The sequence below is a fragment of the Lissotriton vulgaris genome, chromosome 12 (genome assembly GCF_964263255.1).
Source record: "Lissotriton vulgaris chromosome 12, aLisVul1.2, whole genome shotgun sequence".
In the NCBI taxonomy this organism is placed as follows: Eukaryota; Metazoa; Chordata; class Amphibia; order Caudata; family Salamandridae; genus Lissotriton; species Lissotriton vulgaris.
In genome coordinates this window covers 113091577-113113377 of record NC_141700.1, presented here as the reverse complement: position 1 = coordinate 113113377, position 21801 = coordinate 113091577, and the positions used below count along the sequence as shown (strand labels likewise).

At 48.8% G+C, this 21801-nt stretch overlaps 1 protein-coding gene across 4 annotated transcripts in view; it reads left to right on the top strand.

Moving 5' to 3' along the window:
- The window catches only part of BNIPL (BCL2 interacting protein like), a 221152-nt gene that overhangs the window by 74912 nt on the left and 124439 nt on the right, over positions 1-21801 (top strand). For all 4 annotated transcript variants that reach the window (XM_086947437.1, XM_086947440.1, XM_086947438.1 and 1 more), the window contains exon 6: positions 2932-3034. In XM_086947437.1, the coding sequence (XP_086803563.1) occupies positions 2932-3034 (103 nt within the window). The remainder of the gene's footprint in view (positions 1-2931; positions 3035-21801) is intronic.

Here is a 21801-nt window from a genome sequence, read left to right as displayed (position 1 = left end):
AGGGTCTCCAGGGCTCCCGAAGGAGCCACGCTTGATCCCTCGAACTCTGGGGCTGGGGGATACGTTTATACTTTAGAAAGTCTTGGCAGGCCAGAATTGTATGTTGTCAATCAAGTATTTTATTTCATTTATTTTTTTAATCTGTTTATTAATAATAGGGCAGATTAAAAAATAACTAGAAATTGCACCCACTTGTTTGACACACAGTCCATTTACATATGCACCTCATCAATACATTTAGTACAGTAAACGGGAAATGCAGTGGTACAAGTCATTTGATTTCACCACCACCCCCTTCACTCGAAACTGTCATATTTGATTTCATTTTAAGGATGTTTGAACATAACGGCATAGTTTACATATATTTAGACATATTTAAATATTTACAATTTAATTTATAGAATAGAATATTGTGAAAAAACATGTTCATTCTGGGGGGCCCGTTTTTTTTTTTTTTACATGGGGGGGGGCGGCATTAAAAGGTTTGAAGACCACTGGGCTAAGAATTAAATCTATGCCCTATTTTCAATATACCCACACAGAAAGCAGATTGACGGTGGATTAACTGTATATAAATATATCTTTTGTGGGCATTTTGTAATTCTGTCAGGGATCTTAGGCTCCAGGACATGGATCAAAATTATAAATAGAAATTTGCTTCAGCAATGATTTAGGTTCTAACTGGCTACAGCTATACCTGAAAAAAAACCTAGGCAAGAGTCTAAGACCGGTTCTTTATCTGATCCATGTGCTGAACATATGGTAGACCCGCAGTTTAAAGACATGACTAGCAGCCCGCATAACTTATTTATAACAAGAGCTTCTGCTAAGTTCTCATATGAATATATTAGCCCCTGACATGAGGGTTAGATATACTTGGAGAAACAATATGAACAGCAGATATCTGCAAAGATCTTGTTCGCGCTATATAAAACTTTGAAAAAAAAAAAGAAAAAAAAACAGGAATCGAGAACCAACCTTAGGGCAGCTATGCAAAGTTAGCAGGCATTTGAATATGAATAGTAATCAGAGCTTTTAGTTGTACTAATTTTATTTTCGAAAAAGGAGAGGCGCGTTCATGACACCCTTAGCTACTATGAACTTTAATTAGAACACGAGAATGTTGGTAGCTGCACTGAAGACTATGGAGAAGAAGCAGCTTAAGAGCATTGATGGCTGTTGTGGGCTTTCTACTGCAACATGTCAATGTTTTTCTGTTTCTCCCATTTTTTAATTTAGGACATTCTAAGCTTAGTATGTGGAATATTCTACTATAATTGTGGTGGTTCTATCTCTGACTATTTCAGCTATTAAAGGCCCTCTCCCTTGTTATAGGACCTTGACTACGACTCCGGTTCGGGTATTTAACAACAGTCTAGTCCTCAGCAGCAGGATATAATGCTTAATTAAAACACTGTAATGTTGGGAGCTCCACTGAAGACAATGGCTAAGGGGCAATAATGGCTGGCATAGGCCTTCTGCTTCAACCTTCCAATGTTTCTTTTTCTGCCTTTTTAATTACTAACATTAGACCCTCAATAGCATTATAGCACATAAGCATCAGGCTACACTAGTTGTTAAGCTCCCTTTACCTCGATACAGGCCCATGCCTGACACTTGGACCTGTAGCTGGGATTCAGGGTCCTTTAATAACTGAAGCCGCCTTCAACAGAAATCATTACATACTGAAAGTTATTCTTGGGGATCCTTTTTGTCTTTTTTTTATATATGTAAACCAAATAACAATGGAGATGTTTGGGTTGAGGTGGATTTTTGGATAGTGCTGCACTGAGAGACTAAGCTATAGACACAAATGGAGAGTAGGTGAGGGCAGAAACAAAGGAGGGAGCTACCTCATGAGGTGGTCTTTAGGAAGGCCTCAGCATGCAGACACCGCTCCTCAGAAGCATAACACTCTGCCCACATGGAATTTGAGTCTCAATTTGGAGGCAGATAGGGTATTCGGTATCCATAGTCCCAAGTTATTCAACTTGACTACTTGGTCAAGAAGGCATGCGCAAAATTTTAATTGGACTTGAAAAATCTACCAAATTTCTTGAAATTTTTCACTACACGATTTGGCGTAAAGAAATAGTTGCTCACTGGAGGCTGGTTAAAATATGAAATGTGGAAATGTCAAGAAAGATTTTCCACCAAAACCACTCTCATGCCAGTATCTCTAGCATGGCTCTTTTTAAATGGAGGTACCCTCTAGCATAGAATTTCCATGCATCATACCCGCAAACGCATTTCATATTGTATGTGTGATTTCACAATATTTCACCCACGAAAATGACCCCGTTTTGCACAGATTCTTTACTGTCATTTTAGAATTTACAGGTGTAAAATTTCCCCTCAAAGTATTCCAAGGATATGAAATGTAAGTGTTTGGTTAAACCTCCACACTAAGAGTAGGGTGCTTCCAGCCAAATGAAAACGAAAGACCTAAGAAGAATTGCGTTCATTTCAGCGTGCAAAGAAAAAAGCTTGACAATATTACACTGTGTGCTCCATGATATAACAGCGTATGCAACTATATTCTCTTTTTTATTTCATGTCTGTCGTTTCATTCTGAATGATGCAACTCTGACACAAGCTGATAAAACACAAACCCCTTATAAAAACTTAAATAAAACTTCAACACAACACTCGTGGGCTGAGCTACACAAGTCCTGGAGGTTTCAACGAGGCCACTGCATCCACAAGGCAGGTGGGACTGGGAAAGTTTTCATCATGTCAGGTCACATTGCCCATTTCGAGGTGCGACAGCGGCTGTTTGTGATTTCTGACATATTAGTCCAAGCGTGTGTAAATTGTGGTAAATTTCACTAATTGCACCAAAATTACATTTCAGTTTTCCAGAGGGTGGTGATAGTGGGATGAAAGGCAGCCAGCAATGCTAGGGTTTAACTCTTTTCACCTCTTCTTCAGGTTACTACGGGGATGGCCTTAATGCGGTTATCATGTTTGCGTCCTGCTACCTCCCTACCAGCAGCATCCGCGACTACCAGTACGTCATGGACAACCTCTTCAGGTAAGTCTAGTGGACTTCATATACCGCATCAGTATTTTCACTCTTTGAGAGATATCCGAAAGCTTTGATGGTTGAATGACTGCTGTAGAGATTGGAGTGCAATTTTCAATATAACAAATTGAAGTTTGTGCAGGGTCACCCCGGTCATGTGTGCTTCCCAAGTAGATAAAAGATGTTCCATTGTGTTGGACTATTAAGCACGTGTTATTTAATGTACTCTGAAGCTGCCAGCCTGCGGCAGTAAGCACCATACTGTTTTAACTGAAGCTGTAGACACTGTGTCCCTGTTCTAAGATGCACCGCTGGACATGGGAGAGACCTGTGCTGTGGGTCCATCCTTCTTCAGGACTACCACAAACCGTACAAATATGGGCAGGGCTACATGCAACTTCGAACTCCACTCCCACTGGATTCAGGCTTCTTTTTCTACAAACCCTTACATAACTAACGGCACCCAGGATAGCCCACCTAGTTGTCCACTGCAAAGGGCAAGACGGAACGGTGGTGCCTCTTGGTTTCTCCTATGTACCCCCAGGTAGCGCAGTTGGATGTGCGTCCCACCCCTTCCCTGTCCTGTCCTATAAGCACTCCACAAACCTGCCCCACTTCTTCACACCTAACCTCCCGGACTGATGGACAAAAACAAACTCCAAACTCTAGTTAGCCCTCTCCCCTATTTATTTATTTTTTTAAACCATTTTTATTATTTTTCAGTGTAACAAACATACACGTTGACATTCAATACGACAATAGCACTGTAGAGATGAAAATAGACAGTCATGTACACCCGAAATTTCTTATTACAGTATCATCCGCGATATATCACTATTCATGTTGCTTACCCCTCTCCCCTATTTGACAAATTTGTTTTTGATGGCCACAGGTTAGGGTGAGGAATGATATACCCATTAGAATCCCTCATGGCTACTCCACTTTCTTACTGAAAAACCCTCTTGACTCCACTCTCTCTCCTGCCAACACCTTCATCCTCCTCCATGGACCCTTCTAACACTTACAGTAATAGTGATAACATCACCAAATTTCTCGCCAGACTCGGCCCTACCAACATAACCCTTAAGGAGCTCAGTCCAACTGGTGGCAGCATGAGCATGGAAAAATTCCCTAGAGCCTAGGCGATCTCTCAGCCTCGTTATCTACATTACAGAGCCCACGTTCACTTTCCAATCTTACTACAATCCTACCTCTGGATTGTGCAGTCCTCCAGGTTATGCCCCTCCACATTAAATCTCAAAACAAGCTCATGCCGGCAACAAAAACAGACAACATATATGTGAGACCCTTCAATAACTTCTCCATTGAACTGCTCTAATAAGCAATCTTGGTTCTCCCATGGTCTGTACCACAGAATCCTGATGCGGTGATAGACTTCCTCAACAAAGAACTTATTGAATGTGCTAGCTTGTACCTACCTAAGCATTTTCATAACGTCACCACTAGCTTTCTGTGTCTGATATTCTAAGGACCTAATTATGGGTCTAGCAGTGAGAAATTCCATTATATGATTCCAGTTTGCCCAGTCACGTTTGGCTGGTGTTTTCACACCCGGTTTTCCTGGGTATGGGAATGACCAACCTTCATTTGCCATCTGGAAAAATTATCAGTAAATTCATTTAGTCTTTCCTGCAACAGTAGCAAGGCCTAGTACACCTGCCCCTCCCAGCCTCCTCTTCTGGTAAGGGGAGGATACTTCCACCCCCTCCACCCTAAATCCTCCCCTCCCACCTTCTCTGTGCCAAACAGAAACCCATACACCCCTTTACCACTTGCTCAAAACAGATGGTAAACTGGAGTATTAAAACGCTCAGAATTAGGAATTCTTTGATGGTTTACACTCGAAAAAATCAGGTCTGCAGAGTTATTCTCCCTTCCCTACTCCATGGGGTTTAAGTCATGGACACACAAATTGCAGAGTGCCACTCAAACTAAGATTTGTAGCGACTTGCAACACTTTGTGATACCCAAATATGTCGCAAGGGACCTGCCTCATTAGTATTCATGAGGCAGGTCACAATTTGCGATCCATTAGGAATGGCTGGCACTCACAGGGATGGTGGCCTGCTGGGGTCAGCAGACCACCATTCCAGTGACTGCTTTTGAAATAATTATCAGAAACAGTGGTTCCTGTGGAATAGTAAAACTGTATATTAATAATGGGGTGCACAATCGCAATGGGGAGGGTTCAGGTAATGTCCGAGAGAGAAAAAACCGCATACACCTAGGTATTAGTTTAACATGAATGTGATTTATAATTCACAGGAAAAATATATACAATGAGAAAAAGAACAGTTGTACGTAGTGTCCCCAGTGAAAACAGGAACCTAGAGTGTTGGTGACATATTTGTGACAGTTTTTTTTTTTTGGAAAACCTTTATTTGTAGTTCAAAGTACACCGCTATTCAGCCGTACCTCCCGGAGGCTAGGCAGCATTATCAAAGCAACATAGAGGTGTGCACAAAACAGTAAAAGGAGCAGTCAGGTTTAATTTGATATATTATAGAAGTGAACCTAAGGAACAAGGTGAGATCCGAAAAGGGACAAGAGTAAAGAAGGGAAAGGGGGAAAGAGGAGGGAGAAAGGGAGAAAGATGGCAAGGCAGAGGAGCATAGAAGAGCGGTAAGGCACATATCCAGGGGGAGAGGCGGGAACTTCCGCATCATGGAATAATCATAGCAGAAAAGCATACATGTGTGGGGGGAGCAAGAAACAGGATTACATCACGTGAAAACTTGGGTGGAGGGAATAACTACGGTGAGAGACGAACCTCCAGTCGGACCACCTCCGGGGGCACACAAATATCACCTCTATACGCATTCCAGGCCCCCCAGACCATCCCCCACACCCTGGGCTTGCCCCGAGCTAAGTAGACAGTCTTCTCCCGGAGCATGCACCAATCCATGTTGGTTTTCCAAAGACTCACGGTGGGGGGGGCTGGGGCACCCCATCTCTGGGCAATGTCCCTCTTGGCCACCATGTTCCCCAGTGTGACCCATCGGGTTTGAGCGTTATTGTAATCAGTCGGACCCCACACATTCAGCAAGCAGCGTCTAGCTTCCGCAGGCAAATCCACACCAGTCACAACACGCATAACCGCATGCACTCGTTCCCAGTAAGAGGCTATGTAATGGCACTCCCAAATGGTATGCATAAAGGTGGCCAGCATACCACATCCCCTCCTACAAAGGCCGTCCTGGGAAAGCCCCATATGAATCAACCTGGGGCCAGTGATATACACCCTGTGAAGTACTTTCAGCTGGACCAAGCGCAGTCTGGCCGAAATTGCTACCTCCTTAGGGGAGGATACCGCAGACTGCCAGTCCTCATCATCCATCTCAATCCCATCATTCATCCAGTGGTCTCGTATTTTCACCAGTAGGTCCGTCCGAACATTGATTAGTTTTTTGTAAGTCAGGGAGATGGCGCTGTCCGGCATATGGCCGTCCAGCACCCTGTCTTCCAGCGGGGATGACTCGGGAACTTTTTCACCTACAGGCAGGGTGGACGTAAGGGGGTGCCTCAACTGCGCATATCTAAAGTATTCCGTGGCCCCCAGTTGAAATTCAGCCTGTAGAGCGGCAAACGATTTGATTTCCCCTCTGGCCATCACATCCGCCACTTTGGAAATGCCGATGAGATCCCACTGATCAAACCCTTTCGAGTGCTACAATCTCCCCAGCAAGTCAGAGTCGTAAAGGGGAGTAGCCATGGTGAGCCTACCCTTCCACCCCAGTGCCTTTGTAACAGCCCTCCATAAATGCACCGCGGTCCTGGTGGGACCAGTCAGTTTCCGGTCCAGAGATCTAGAATACAGCGCTCTGTAATACATCCCGTCGTTCATGAGCCAGCGATCCATGGCGTACCCTGGATTAATCGCCGGTCCGTAAAAGCCATGATTGAGAGCCGCCAATTGAGAAGCCCAGTAATACCGGCGTACATCGGGCAGGGTAATGCCACCGTCGTACCACGGAATGGTCAGCTTGACCACGGCGATGCGCAGGGGCGTAACACAGGCCCCCGCAGACCCCGCATTGCGGGGGGGCCTCGGCCCCAAATCCCCACCCAGGGGCCCCCGGGGGGCCCCCAGCCTCTTAATAAATTAAATGGTGACGTACACAGCACGCAGGCGCAGTCTTTGCCTCGGCCAGGCCTCAGAGGTTCGTTCTTCATTAATTAAATGGCGCGCAACTGCTGCGCAAGCGCGTCCCCGACCAGGCCTCTCTGGAGCCGGGACTGCTACACCAGAGAGCTCTTCCGATTCCAGGAAGTGGGCTGAGGGGTCAAGGGATAACTGTCTGAGGACCCCTGTTCTGAGGACGGGTGTGAACTGTGAGCTGTAATCACCAGATTGGACTCGGACCCTTCGGACCCTCAGAGTCGAGGGATGCTCTGTGCAGGCCTCTGAGGGTCTCACTCTGCGGACATCACCAGCTACCGAGCTACCGAGCCGAGCCCCAGAGAAGGCGAGTGAGATGTGAGAGTTGCCCTCACTCCTGGGCCTCAAGGCACCAGAGGAGACGGTGAGTGCGCTGTGAGGGGCCCCTTGCCCTCCCCCTCGTTCCCCGGGTCACTCACTCTTCATCCTCTGTCCTCCCCAACCCAAACTTCATTCTCTGCTCGCCCCTTCCTCCACCCCACGACGACTCTTCCACCTCCTCTCCCTCACACCACTTATTTCAAAGTTGCTGTTTTGTTTTGAGATGTTTTGCACTGTTAGTGTGTAAGTGAAGCATATGGTTCGAGGCATGTGGGCTGCTGAATTCATATCTGTGCATAGTCCGCCACCTAGTGTTGGGTCCGGATGATTGCACATTGTTGTCCTGGAAGAGTCTTCGAAGTATCACGAGATAGGTGGCTCCTCCCCTGGACTACAGTGCGCATGGGCATCGCCTCCATCCCCAGATTGTTTTTTTCCGCCATAGGGTTCGGATGTGTTTTCGGTTCCCTCCTTCGGAACCGATAGTTGTTCGATTTCACTTGAGACCAAAAGGTCTTTAGGCTGGGCGTCGGTATAGTTGCGTTCGGGTTCTCTTACTGACTCTCAGCTCCTATCTCCTACTGCCCTTCCACGTGCTTCGACGCGGACGGGCCTACACTACCGCATTTGCGATGGAGCGGACTCCATTCAAGAAGTGTCCGCTATGTCACTCGAAATATTCGCACCTCGACGTGCACCCTGTGTGCAACACATGCTTGTCACCGGATCACCGTGAAGACACCTGCATGGCGTGTTCAAAGTTTAGGAGTAAGAAAACTTTGAGGATTCGCCGGGCTAATCGACTCCAGGCGCAGTTGTCGGCTTCGGCACCCCCACCTGATGACATCTTTCAGGAATCCATCGAGGAGGAGGCCGACGTGCAAGAGTCGGACTCTGCCCCCGCGTCCGAGGAAGAGGCCTACGACGCGGACGAGGAGGCCTGCGACGAAGTCTCCGGTGAGGTAGGGGACGACGAACTGATTTGTGCAGCGATGGGAGATAGCTCAGAGGAGGAGCATCCCCAGACGGACTCCGGGGTTTCCCCCCGTTATACGGCCCAGGTCGAGGGATCGCCTTCGGGCCTTACCCGAGATCTTACTATAAGTCCTACGTCCCCGCCTCCGGGCCCGGTCACGGACATTTCTGGCAAGAAAACGAAAGTGAAGGCAACCGGTTCCGCACCCTCGGATGCGAAAACGAAACCGAAACTGGCGTTGGTGAAGAAGGTTCTGGAGGCGTCAACTTCCACGAAACCCAAAATGGCCGACTCGAAGAGCCACGCCAAGATGGCCGACCACAAGAGCCGCGCCAAAATGGCCGAGCCGAAGTCGTCTGGGTCGGCGCCGAAGGTGAAGACTTCCGACGCGGCTGCGTCGGCGCCGAGAGGGGTTGCGGACCCGAAGACGACTTCGAAGAAGCGTCAAGCTGACGGTGCGACAGGCCAGGGGGCGTCGGCACCGAAGAAGAGGCCTGACGACGACCGGGCTCTTGGAGGCGAAGAGTCGCTCGAGACTGTTCAGCCCTCGGCATCCCTTACTAAGAAGGTGGGAGAGTCCTTGAAGCGGATCCGACAGTCCACTGTGGTTCCCAGCCAGGACACTATCGTGCCTAGGCCCACGCCAAAGCCTGCTAAGGAACAAACGGCCATCCGTTTTACCCTTCCTCCCAAGTCGGCGCCGAAGGCCTTCGCGCCTAAGCAGAGCGGACATTCTCAGGACGTATTGACGCCGAAGCAAGCCTTGCTGGTATCGAAGCTTCGGCTCCAGCCCCTCGCGGTGGAGGAACGTCGAGAGGTGACGATCGACGCCAACACTGGAAAATTGTCGCTCCTCAAACGGAAGATTACGTCGGAGCCGCCATTGGAACCTTTTAGGATTCCACTTAAGAGCAAGAAGTACTCTGCGGACTCTTCGGCTCTGATCGAACCTCTGTCTCCACAAAACATAGAACGCTCGCCGGCCCATTCCCCAGTGCCTGATGTGGACGAGGAGAATGACGAGTACAACTATCCTGCGTACTCGGATCCGGACGAGGTGCAGGTGCCCTGGACGGCAGGAGGCGACGCCGACGACCTGCAGTCAGGTCAGGACACTCATCTTTTCGCCGCGAAGACGTCCCCGACGGAGGACTCGGCGGCGTTTAATGCATTAATAGAGAGAGCCGCAGCGAACCATGACGTCGAACTGCACTCAGACCCTGTGGATGCGGACTTCTTGGTCGACACCTTCTCGGTAGCCGAAAAGCAGGTCAAGACGCTACCTATGCTCAATGGGGTGCTGAAGCATGCACAGGAGGTATTCAAGGAGCCCACCCGGGCGCGGGTGGTCAATCCTCGCATCGACAGGAAGTATAAGGCGGCGCCCACGGATCCCACGTATATTAAGGGACATTTGCCATTGGACTCCCTGGTGGTGTCCAACGCTCGGAAGAGGGCGAATTCGCAGTCTACTGGTGATGCTCCTCCCCCAGACAAAGAGTCGAAGATCTTTGAGGCATCAGGCAAACGCATTGCTGCACAGGCAGCAAACATCTGGAGGATCTCTAACACTCAAGCCCTGCTTGCCCGTTATGATAGGGCCCATTATGACACGTTAGAGGCCATCCTACAACATTTGCCTGACCAATACAAGGAGGCGGGGGAGATGCTCATTCAGGAGGGTAAACTCATTACTAATGCATCCATTAAATGTGCCCTAGATGTAGCAGACACTGCCTCCAGGGCTATCAATACAAGCGTACTACTCAGACGCCATGCCTGGCTTCGAATTTCTGGGTTCAAGCCCGACATACAAACCACATTACTGGGTCAGGCTGTGAATCCGGACCATCTGTTCGGCCCTGAGGTGGATGCCTCACTAGAAAAAATGAAGAAAGATACCGAAACAGCCAAATCTATGGGGGCTTTACAAAGTCAGCAGTTTCGGGGTGGTTCTTTTCGCCGCTCCAATTCAAGAGGCACCTCAAGAGGCCAGGCACCCCAGACCACGCAGTACTACAAGGGGAACACCCAGTCCTCGTATAACAACAACAAGGGCAGGGGTGGCTACAGAGGCAATAACATCAAGGGCAGAGGACGTGGAAACAACGCCTCCAGGTCCACCGCCTCCAACAAGCAGTGACGTCTTGTCACTTCCCCCCGATCACACAACACCTGTCGGGGGGAGAATACAGCAGTTCCTGTCGGAGTGGAGATCCATCACCACGGACAGGTGGGTGAGGTCTCTTATCCAGTACGGGTACTGTCTAGAACTTACGTCCACTCCACCGGACATACCACCAAGAGGCCGTGCTATGTCCGACGAGCACTTGACCTTGTTGCAGCAAGAAGTACTAATCATGCTGCAAAAAGGGGCGATAGAGCTCGTTCCGTTGCAAGAACGGGGAACAGGGGTCTACTCCCTGTATTTTCTAATCCCCAAAAAGGACGGATCACTCAGGCCGATCCTGGACCTCAGGCCCCTGAACAGGTACATCAACTCAGAGCACTTCCATATGCTCACATTGCAGCAGGTGCTCCCCCTGCTTCAACAGGGGGACTTCCTAGCAACGCTGGATCTGAAGGATGCATATTTCCATATTCCCCTGCATCCTTCCCACAGGAAGTATCTCAGATTCAAGATCTTAGACCAGCATTACCAGTTCAGAGTCCTGCCGTTCGGGGTCACCACGGCACCAAGAGTTTTCACCAAATGCCTAGCGACTGTAGCAGCGCATCTCCGTCGCCAGCACGTCCATGTCTTCCCATATCTAGACGACTGGCTTATTCAGGCAAAGACGGAACAACAGTGCGTAGACCACGTGTCACGCACCATTCACCTCCTGCACGATCTGGGATTCTCTCTGAACTACCCAAAGTCCCATCTCCAGCCCGCCCACGTGCGACAGTATCTGGGCGCAACGATCAATACTCTGGCGGCCACTGCGCAGCCGAGTTCAGTGAGAATCGCCGGTATCCAGGCGCTGATCCAACGATTCAGACCCCAGACCTCGCTTCCGGCGAGGGTGTTCATGCAGTTGATAGGCATGATGGCCTCATGCATCTCCATTGTCCCGCACGCGAGACTACATATGCGTCCGCTTCAGGAGTGCCTGGCACGTCAGTGGACTCAGGCTCATGGGCAACTGACAGACCTAGTGTTGGTGAGCGGTCGGGCGTACAACTCTCTGCATTGGTGGAACCCACAAAACCTTTGCAAGGGCCGACCATTCCAAGAGCCTGTCCCACAGATCATCCTGACAACGGACGCCTCTCTCCAGGGATGGGGAGCGCATGTACTCCATTACACGGTGCAGGGACTGTGGACACTTCAGCAGAGGAAGATGCGCATCAATGTGTTAGAACTGATGGCAATCTTCATGGCCTTAAAGGCGTTCAAAGTACATCTGTGCAACAAGGTCGTGTTGATCCGGACGGACAACATGACGGCCCTGTACTACATCCAGAAGCAAGGGGGGACACACTCTCCACAGCTGTCTCATCTGGCTCAGAGCATGTGGAAGTGGGCCATTCAGAGGAACATCTCCCTCATGGCAGAACATCTCCCAGGCAAGGACAACCAGATGGCGGATCTGCTCAGCAGGCACAGCCATCAGATGCACGAGTGGGAGTTACATCCATCAGTACTCCAACCGTACTTCCAAAGGTGGGGTCATCCAGAGATAGACCTGTTCGCCACAAAGGAGAACGCAAAATGCCAAAGCTTCGCCGCCAGGTTCCCACACCCCCAATCACAGGGCAATGCGATGTGGATGAACTGGTCAGGCAGATTTGCGTACGCTTTTCCCCCAGCGCCTCTGATACCGCTGGTGGCACGCAAGCTCAGGCAACACTCGATGACGCTCATCCTGGTTGCTCCAACGTGGGCTCGCCAACCATGGTACACCACGTTTCTGGAACTCTCCGTGGTACCGCATCAACGGCTTCATCTCACTCCCAGCCTTTTGACGCAGAGCCATGGCGACATTCAGCACCCAGATCCGCAACAGCTCAACCTGGCGATCTGGCTCCTGAGGTCCTAGAGTTCGGCTATCTCAATCTTCCTCCCGACTGCATGGACATCATTCGGGAGGCGAGAAAGCCCACCACGAGAGCTTGCTATGCGGCTAAATGGAAGAGGTTTGTCGTCTACTGCGTGGAGCACAGCATTGACCCGCTAGACGCTTCCATTCACAACATCATATGCTACCTTTTTCACCTGTATCGGTGTAATCTAGCGTACTCTTCCATCCGCATTCACCTGTCGGCTATGGCAGCATACCTCCAAAATAGACAACACCTGTCACTCTTTAAGGTCCCTGCTATCAAGGCTTTTCTGGAAGGGCTCAAAAGAGTCATTCCACCAAGGACTCCACCAGCTCCAGAATGGAACCTCAATGTGGTTCTTACAAGATTGATGGGTCCTCCCTTTGAGCCACTACACTCTTGCGAGCTGCAGTTTTTGACCTGGAAGGTGGCGTTCTTGGTAGCAATCACATCGCTACGGAGAGTGAGCGAGCTGCAGGCGCTCACCATCCAAGAACCTTTCTTCCAGGTACATGCCAACAGGGTGGTGCTCCGCACTAACCCTAAGTTCTTACCCAAAGTGGTCTCGCAGTTTCACATAAATCAAACAATTGAATTGCCGGTGTTCTTCCAAAACCCAGAGACGCTGGCGGAGCGGATGCTCCACACACTTGACGTAAAAAGAGCCTTGATGTATTATGTGGACAGGACAAAAGATTTCCGCAAAACCAAACAACTCTTTGTTGCTTTTGCCACACAACACAAGGGAAATGCAATCTCCAAAGCAGGAATAGCTAGATGGATAGTAAAGTGCATTCAGATATGCTACGCTAAAGCTAAGCGCACTCTCACTATCCCACCGAGGGCCCACTCCACTAGGAAGCTGGGGGCCTCTATGGCGTTCTTAGGTAACATTCCCTTAGAAGACATCTGTAGAGCAGCCACATGGTCTACCACTCATACTTTCACCAAGCACTACTGCGTAGATGTGCACTCAAAACAACAGGCAGCTGTTGGTCAGGCTGTTCTAAAAACTCTTTTTCAGACTGCTGCAGCTGGCACGGGCGGCCGCCGCTAATGGAGGGACTGCTATGTATTCTATGCACAGATATGAATTCAGCAGCCCACATGCCTCGAACTGCAAATGCTACTTACCAGTATGCATCTGTTCTTGGCATGTAGGGCTGCTGACATTCATATCGCCCACCCTCCTCCCCGGCGCCTGTAGCAGCTGCAGTATGTATTCATATACACACATATGCTCATAGCATGGTCATCACTCACTTCTTCACTCCATCTCTGCCTATGGCTAAAAACAATCTGGGGATGGAGGCGATGCCCATGCGCACTGTAGTCCAGGGGAGGAGCCACCTATCTCGTGATACTTCGAAGACTCTTCCAGGACAACAATGTGCAATCATCCGGACCCAACACTAGGTGGCGGACTATGCACAGATATGAATGTCAGCAGCCCTACATGCCAAGAACAGATGCATACTGGTAAGTAGCATTTGCATTTCCATGCACGTGTGTGCTGCAAAACACCCTTAATCCTCTCCTCCTGTGCACCAGCAAGAGCTTCACTGGCGTTACTAGCGTCACTGGGGTCAAGTCACAAGATGCCTTCCCCTGGAGTCATCAAAAGTAAACAGGGTTTAAGTAATTATTATACACTGCTGGTCAGAAGAAGCAAAGGACACCAGACGATTTGCCGTTCCTATTCCTAAAGCCCCCCCCCCCCCCCCTGCAGACAAGCAGCCAAAGGCCTCTGTTGGTCCTTTTTACAGTTTCTTCTTCACAGAGCCCTGGTCCCAGCCCCTGAAGTCACAATGCAGAATGACGCCCCCCCCCCGCCCCTCCTGAATGTGATAAGGGACTCGGGTCACCAATGTCTCACAAACACACATCGGCTTTGAGCTGAATGGGGCCCTTGAAGGCACCCCCTCTCTGCACCGAAGGAGTTACAGGGACTTGTGTGAACCCTCTGGTCTACCAACCACTCTGCACACCGCCATCCACCCTTTCCCTTCTCCTCCACTATCCTTGAAAGCATCAACCCTCCGCTGCACAATATTTGGGACATTTGACAGTGTTGGTTCATCCCTGGGTGTTTGACAACGTCTGTTTGTTTACTGGTACTTGATAGTAACAGGCCATCTCTGGGTGTCTGACCGTTTCTGTCTATGGGTATTTGGTACTGAAGGTTTATCTCTGGATGGCTGACAGTGTCTGTTTGTCCATGGGTAGTTATTAGTGATGGTTTATCTCTGGGTGTCTGACAGTGTTTGTTTGTCTATGACGATTTGATATTGACTGGTTATCTCTGGGTGTCACAGTGTCTGTCTATGTGAATTTTTATAGTGACGGTTCATCTCTGTGTCTGACAGTGTCTATTTGTCTATGTGTATTAGATAGTGATGGTTTATCTCTGGAGTAATTTACAGTGTCTGTCTATGGTTAGTTGACAGTGTTGGTTCGTCTCTGGGTGTCTGACAGTGTCTGTTTGTCTATGGTTAGTTGACAGTGTTGGTTCGTCTCTGGGTGTCTGACTGTGTCTGTTTGTCTATGGTTAGTTGACAGTGTTGGTTCGTCTCTGGGTGTCTGACAGTGTCTGTTTGTCTATGGTTAGTTGACAGTGTTGGTTCATCTCTGTGTCTGACAGTGTCTATTTGTCTATGTGTATTAGATAGTGATGGTTTATCTCTGAGTAATTTACAGTGTCTATCTATGGTTAGTTGACAGTGTTGCTTCGTCTCTTGGTGCCTGACAGTGTCTGTCTGTCTATGGTTAGTTGAGAGTGTTGCTTCGTATCTTGGTGTCTGACAGTGTCTGTTTGTCTATGGTTAGTTGACAGTGTTGGTTCGTCTCTGGGTGTCTGACAGTGTCTGTTTGTCTATGGTTAGTTGACAGTGTTAGTTCGTCTCTGGGTGTCTGACGGTGTCTGTTTTCCAATGGGTGTTTGTTAGTGATGGTTTATCTCTGAGTAATTTACAGTGTCTGTCTATGGTTAGTTGACCGTGTTGCTTCGTCTCTTGGTGTCTTACAGTGTCTGTCTGTCTATGGTTAGTTGACAGTGTTGGTTCGTCTCTTGGTGTCTGAAAGTGTCTGTTTGTCTATGGTTAGTTGACAGTGTTGGTTCGTCTCTGGGTGTCTGACAGTGTCTGTTTGTCTATGGTTAGTTGACAGTGTTGGTTCGTCTCTGGATGTCTGACTGTGTCTGTTTGTCTATGGTTATTTGACAGTGTTGCTTCGTCTCTTGGTGTCTTACAGTGTCTGTCTGTCTATGGTTAGTTGACAGTGTTGCTTCGTCTCTTGGTGTCTTACAGTGTCTGATTGTCTATGGATAGTTGACAGTGTTGCTTCGTCTCTTGGTGTCTGACAGTGTCTGATTGTCTATGGTTAGTTGACAGTGTTGCTTCGTCTCTTGGTGTCTGACAGTGTCTGATTGTCTATGGTTAGTTGACAGTGTTGGTTCGTTATTGGGTGTCTGACAGTGTCTGTTTGTCTATGGTTAGTTGACAGTGTTGCTTCGTCTCTTGGTGTCTGACAGTGTCTGATTGTCTATGGTTAGTTGACAGTGTTGCTTCGTCATTGGGTGTCTGACAGTGTCTGTTTGTCTATGGTTAGTTGACAGTGTTGGTTCGTCTCTGGGTGTCTGACAGTGTCTGTTTGTCTGTAGTTAGTTGACAGTGTTGGTTCTTCTCTGGGTGTCTCTGACAGTGTCTGTTTGTCTATGGTTAGTTGACAGTGTTGGTTCATCTCTGTGTCTGACAGTGTCTATTTGTCTATGTGTATTAGATAGTGATGGTTTATCTCAGTAATTTACAGTGTCTGTCTATGGTTAGTTGACAGTGTTGCTTCGTCTCTTGGTGTCTGACAGTGTCTGTCTGTCTATGGTTAGTTGACAGTGTTGCTTCGTCTCTTGGTGTCTGACAGTGTCTGTTTGTCTATGGTTAGTTGACAGTGTTGGTTCGTCTCTGGGTGTCTGACAGTGTCTGTTTGTCTATGGTTAGTTGACAGTGTTGGTTCGTCTCTGGGTGTCTGACAGTGTCTGTTTGTCTATGGTTAGTTGACAGTGTTGGTTCGTCTCTGGATGTCTGACTGTGTCTGTCTGTCTATGGTTAGTTGACAGTGTTGCTTCGTCTCTTGGTGTCTTACAGTGTCTGTCTATGGATAGTTGACAGTGTTGCTTCGTCTCTTGGTGTCTGACAGTGTCTGATTGTCTATGGTTAGTTGACAGTGTTGCTTCGTCTCTTGGTGTCTGACAGTGTCTGATTGTCTATGGTTAGTTGACAGTGTTGGTTCGTCATTGGGTGTCTGACAGTGTCTGTTTGTCTATGGTTAGTTGACAGTGTTGCTTCGTCTCTTGGTGTCTGATTGTCTATGGTTAGTTGACAGTGTTGGTTCGTCATTGGGTGTCTGACAGTGTCTGATTGTCTATGGTTAGTTGACAGTGTTGGTTCGTCTCTGGGTGTCTGACAGTGTCTGTTTGTCTGTAGTTAGTTGACAGTGTTGGTTCTTCTCTGGGTGTCTCTGACAGTGTCTGTTTGTCTATGGTTAGTTGACAGTGTTGGTTCATCTCTGTGTCTGACAGTGTCTATTTGTCTATGTGTATTAGATAGTGATGGTTTATCTCTGAGTAATTTACAGTGTCTGTCTATGGTTAGTTGACAGTGTTGCTTCGTCTCTTGGTGTCTGTCTGTCTATGGTTAGTTGACAGTGTTGCTTCGTATCTTGGTGTCTGACAGTGTCTGTTTGTCTATGGTTAGTTGACAGTGTTGGTTCGTCTCTGGGTGTCTGACAGTGTCTGTTTGTCTATGGTTAGTTGACAGTGTTGGTTCGTCTCTGGATGTCTGACTGTGTCTGTTTGTCTGTGGCTAGTTGACAGTGTTGCTTTGTCTCTGGGTGTCTGACAGCGTCTGTTTGTCTATGGTTAGTTGACAGTGTTGGTTTGTCTCTGGATGTCTGACAGTGTCTGTTTGTCTATGGTTAGTTGACAGTGTTGGTTCGTCTCTGGGTGTCTGACTGTGTCTGTTTGTCTATGGTTAGTTGACAGTGTTGGCTCTTCTCTGGGCGTCTCTGACAGTGTCTGTTTGTCTATGGTTAGTTGACAGTGTTGGTTCGTCTCTGGGTGTCTGACATTGTCTGTTTGTCTATGGTTAGTTGACAGTGTTGGTTCGTCTCTGGGTGTCTGACTGTGTCTGTTTGTCTATGGTTAGTTGACAGTGTTGGCTCTTCTCTGGGTGTCTGATAGTGTCTGTTTGTCTATGGTTAGTTGACACTGTTAGTTCGTCTCTGGGTGTCTGACAGTGTCTGTTTTCCAATGGGTGTTTGTTAGTGATGGTTTATCTCTGAGTAATTTACAGTGTCTGTCTATGGTTAGTTGACAGTGTTGCTTCGTCTCTTGGTGTCTGTCAGTGTCTGTCTGTCTATGGATAGTTGACAGTGTTGCTTCGTCTCTTGGTGTCTGACAGTGTCTGTTTGTCTATGGTTAGTTGACAGTGTTGGTTCATCTCTGGGTGTCTGACAGTGTCTGTTTGTCTATGGTTAGTTGACCGTGTTGGTTCGTCTCTGGGTGTCTAACAGTGACTGTTTGTCTATGGTTAGTTGACAGTGTTGGTTCGTCTCTGGGTTTCTGACAGTGTCTGTTTGTCTGTGGTTAGTTGACAGTGTTGGTTCGTCTCTGGGTTTCTGACAGTGTCTGTTTTCCAATGGGTGTTTGTTAGTGTTGATTCGTCTCTGGGTAACTGAGAGCGTGCGTTGTTTTCAGAGTGTCTGATGGTGTGTTTGGGTCTCTTTGAACTTGATTGTGTCTGCTAGGTCCTTGCTGCCTGAGTGCTGTGTTTTTCAGTCTGTGTGTTTGGTTGACACCAATGGTGGCTCAATGCTTCTCTTTTGACTTTCTTTCATGAAACTTAACCCTCGACTGTGATAGTTTCTAGTGGTCTGTGTCTAATTTGATCTTTGTCTAAATATATCTATTATTCTTTGTATTGTCTAATACTGTTTGTTGATCTGCTTGTTGATCTGTTTTTACTCTAGAGTCTGTGTCTTAGTCATCCATTTTCTGATAGTATCTAGTGGTGTTTATGCGTCTGGTGGTAGGCATTGAGTTGGCTTGTTTGTGTTCGATAGTCTGTCATGTCTAGGTGTATGACAGTGTATTATTATTGGCTCAGTGCCTTGTAGAACACATTGCAATTTGGATGTCTGACATTACTGCTGATTTCTAATATCAATGGCTAAACTCTTGATGTCATTGTGCTTTAGTGTTTATTGAACTCAGGGTAGATGTTAGCGTATATTCCTTTTTGGTGTTTGATGGTAGATTTAGTCATTCTGTGATAGTGTTTGTTGGTCTCTGAGTCGCTTGTAGCCTATATTACCTTTGGGTGTTTGATGGTGGGTTTAGTCATTGTGGGATAGTGTTTGTCGGTTTCTGGGTAGCTGGTAGCATATATTACTGTGATAGTGTTTGTTGGTCTCTGGGTGTGTTTGACGGTAGGGTTTGGTAATTGTGAGACAGTGTTTGTTGGTCTCTGGGTAGCTGGTAGCATAGATTACCTTTGGGTGTTTGATGGTGGGTTTAGTCATTGTGGGATAGTGTTTGTCGGTTTCTGGGTAGCTGGTAGCATATATTACTGTGATAGTGTTTGTTGGTCTCTGGGTGTGTTTGACGGTAGGGTTTAGTAATTGTGTGATAGTGTTTGTTGGTCTCTGGGGATGTTTGCGATAGTGTTTGTTGGTCTCTGGGGATGTTTGCAGTGGGGTAACACAGGCCCCGTAACACCCAAGCTCCAGGGAGCCCCCACAGCACAGTAGTCTGTCAGAAGAGCTCCCGATTGAGTCTGGAGGGGGCCCCTCCACATACTTTGCAGGGGGGCCCCCTCAAGTTTCGTTACGCCACTGGCGATGCGCGGCCTTCCTTCCCACAAAAGGGTACGCTGCAAACCTTCAATCTCCCTGAAGTATTTGGAAGGGACTGGGTCCTGCGTGTTTTGAAGCGCATACAAAAATCTCGGCAGGGACATCATCTTGAACAATGCCGCTCGGCCCAACAAGGACAGCGGCAATTTTTTCCAACCCTCCACGTCACGCCGAAGGCGCGCTAGAGGAGGGAGCAAGTTGTTGGCGTAACGTGCCCTGGCTTCCGTTGAAATATAGATGCCCAGGTACTTGAAGCCCTGCTGCGAGACCTGTATTGCACAGCCCCTAGGGAGACGTGGAGTGTCTCCGCGAAGCACATAGAGGTAGGACTTGGACCAGTTAATAACCAGGCCCGAGTATCCACCAAATGTACCCAGTACGTCAAACACCACAATCAAAGACAGACAGGGGGAGGTAAGGTAAAGCAGAATCTCGTCCGCGTATAGCGAAACGCGATCTTCGAATCCTGGGGACCACTTGATCCCACTAATGTCAGGGTGGGTGCGGATCCAAGCAGCAAGCGGCTCCAGTGCAAGGGCAAAAAGGAGCGGTGATAACGGACAGCCCTGTCTAGTACCCCTGCGCAAGGCAAAGGAAGCAGACACGCGGCCATTGACCGTTATGTTGGCCAACGGGGAGGAGTAGAGAAGCCGGACCCAACTAATGAAGTCAGGGCCGAACCCAAACTTGGACAGTACCGCCCAGAGGTAGTTCCATTCGAGTGAATCAAACGCCATCGTCACGTCCAGTGAGGCCAGGACAGTTGGCTCGCGGAGCATGTGTGCCCGCGCCATGACAGCGTGAAGTCTTCTAAGATTAAGGGCAGTGTTGCTGTGAGGTATGAAACCGGATTGGTCTGGATGGACCAAGTCCGCGATCCCACCCATGAGCCGATTGGCCAGCAACTTAGCCAGGATTTTGGGCTCGGCATTAAGCAATGAAATAGGGCGATATGACCTACAAAGGTCTCTAGGCTTCCCCTCCTTATGGATGACCACAATGGTGGCCAGGCGTTGATCCAGTGGAAGTTCACCAGCCTCTCGGGCTTCCAAGAACATACTCCTCAGGGGTACCGCAATAGTGTCTGCTTTGATCTTCTACAGCTCCACGGGGAGACCATTGGGACCTGGAGCTTTTCCGGAGCGCAAGGACCGTATTGCCAACGCCACCTCGTCCGCCGTAATGCCCCGGTCCATATCATCACGCTCGGTATCCGACAGGCAAGGGAGCTCAACCCCCTCCAAAAAAGAGGCCGAGTCCGATTCAGTCATGGCGGAGACTGATGTATAAACCGTCTCAAAGTAGTCGGCGAAAGCCGAGGCGATAGCGTTGGGGTCAGTAACAACCAGACCGTCATCGCCCAAAATCTCAGGTACCACACGGGAAGCCAACTCTTTCTTGTCTAGCCAGGCAAGGAGCTTGCCCGCCTTGTCTTCGGCATCATAAATCCTCCCTTGCTGTTCCCTGCCCATCGCCTTGGCAGCGTCAGTGGCTCTATATTCCAACTGCTTCAGGGAGAGAGCATGTAACAGTTCGGGTGTCGGTCCCAGCGCCAACTGGGAGTTCAGTCCTGCAATATCCGACTCCAACCGTACCATGTCTTCATCCCTCCGTCTGCGCACCCCGGCTATCAAGGAGAAAGCCTCTCCTCTAAGGACAGTCTTAAAGGCCTCCCAGAGGGAAAGGGCCGACGTTACCGTACCTGTGTTCTCAGTGAAGTACTGATCGATAGCTTTAGCAAGGAGGTCTCGAGTCCTGGGGTTGCGGAAGTACCAGGGATTGACCGGCGCCACCCTGGTTGCCGCCGCAATGCCAAAGTCAAAGGATACCCAAACTGGAGAGTGATCCGATATACCCCTGGCCATAAGGCGAGCCCCAGAGACAGTCAATGCCTGAACCGCCGGCGTCAAAATGTAATCAATTCTAGAAAGACTGCCGTGAGCCCCCGAGTGGAAAGTGTACTGTCGTTGAGCGGGATGTAAAAGCCGCCAACAATCAATAAGGCCCATAGTGTTCATGAAGTCCAGGAGCCATGCTTGTGCGCTGCGCAGATCTCTGGACGGAAAACGATCTAGGGTGCCCGAAACCACAGAGTTAAAATCCCCACCTAGTATTAACAACCCCTCCGGGAGGCCCAAAATGGCGCCTCCGAGATCTTGAAAGGTAGCCATTTGCAAACCCGGGGGGACATAAACAGAAACCAAAACCAGGGTACGTCCCTCCCATCTGCTCACCACAGCAACATATCGGCCCCTATCATCAACCACCATGGACTCCACCTCCAGGGGAAGAGACATGCGCACCATTATCCCCACCCCCCGGGATCCCGAGGAGAACCCGGAATGG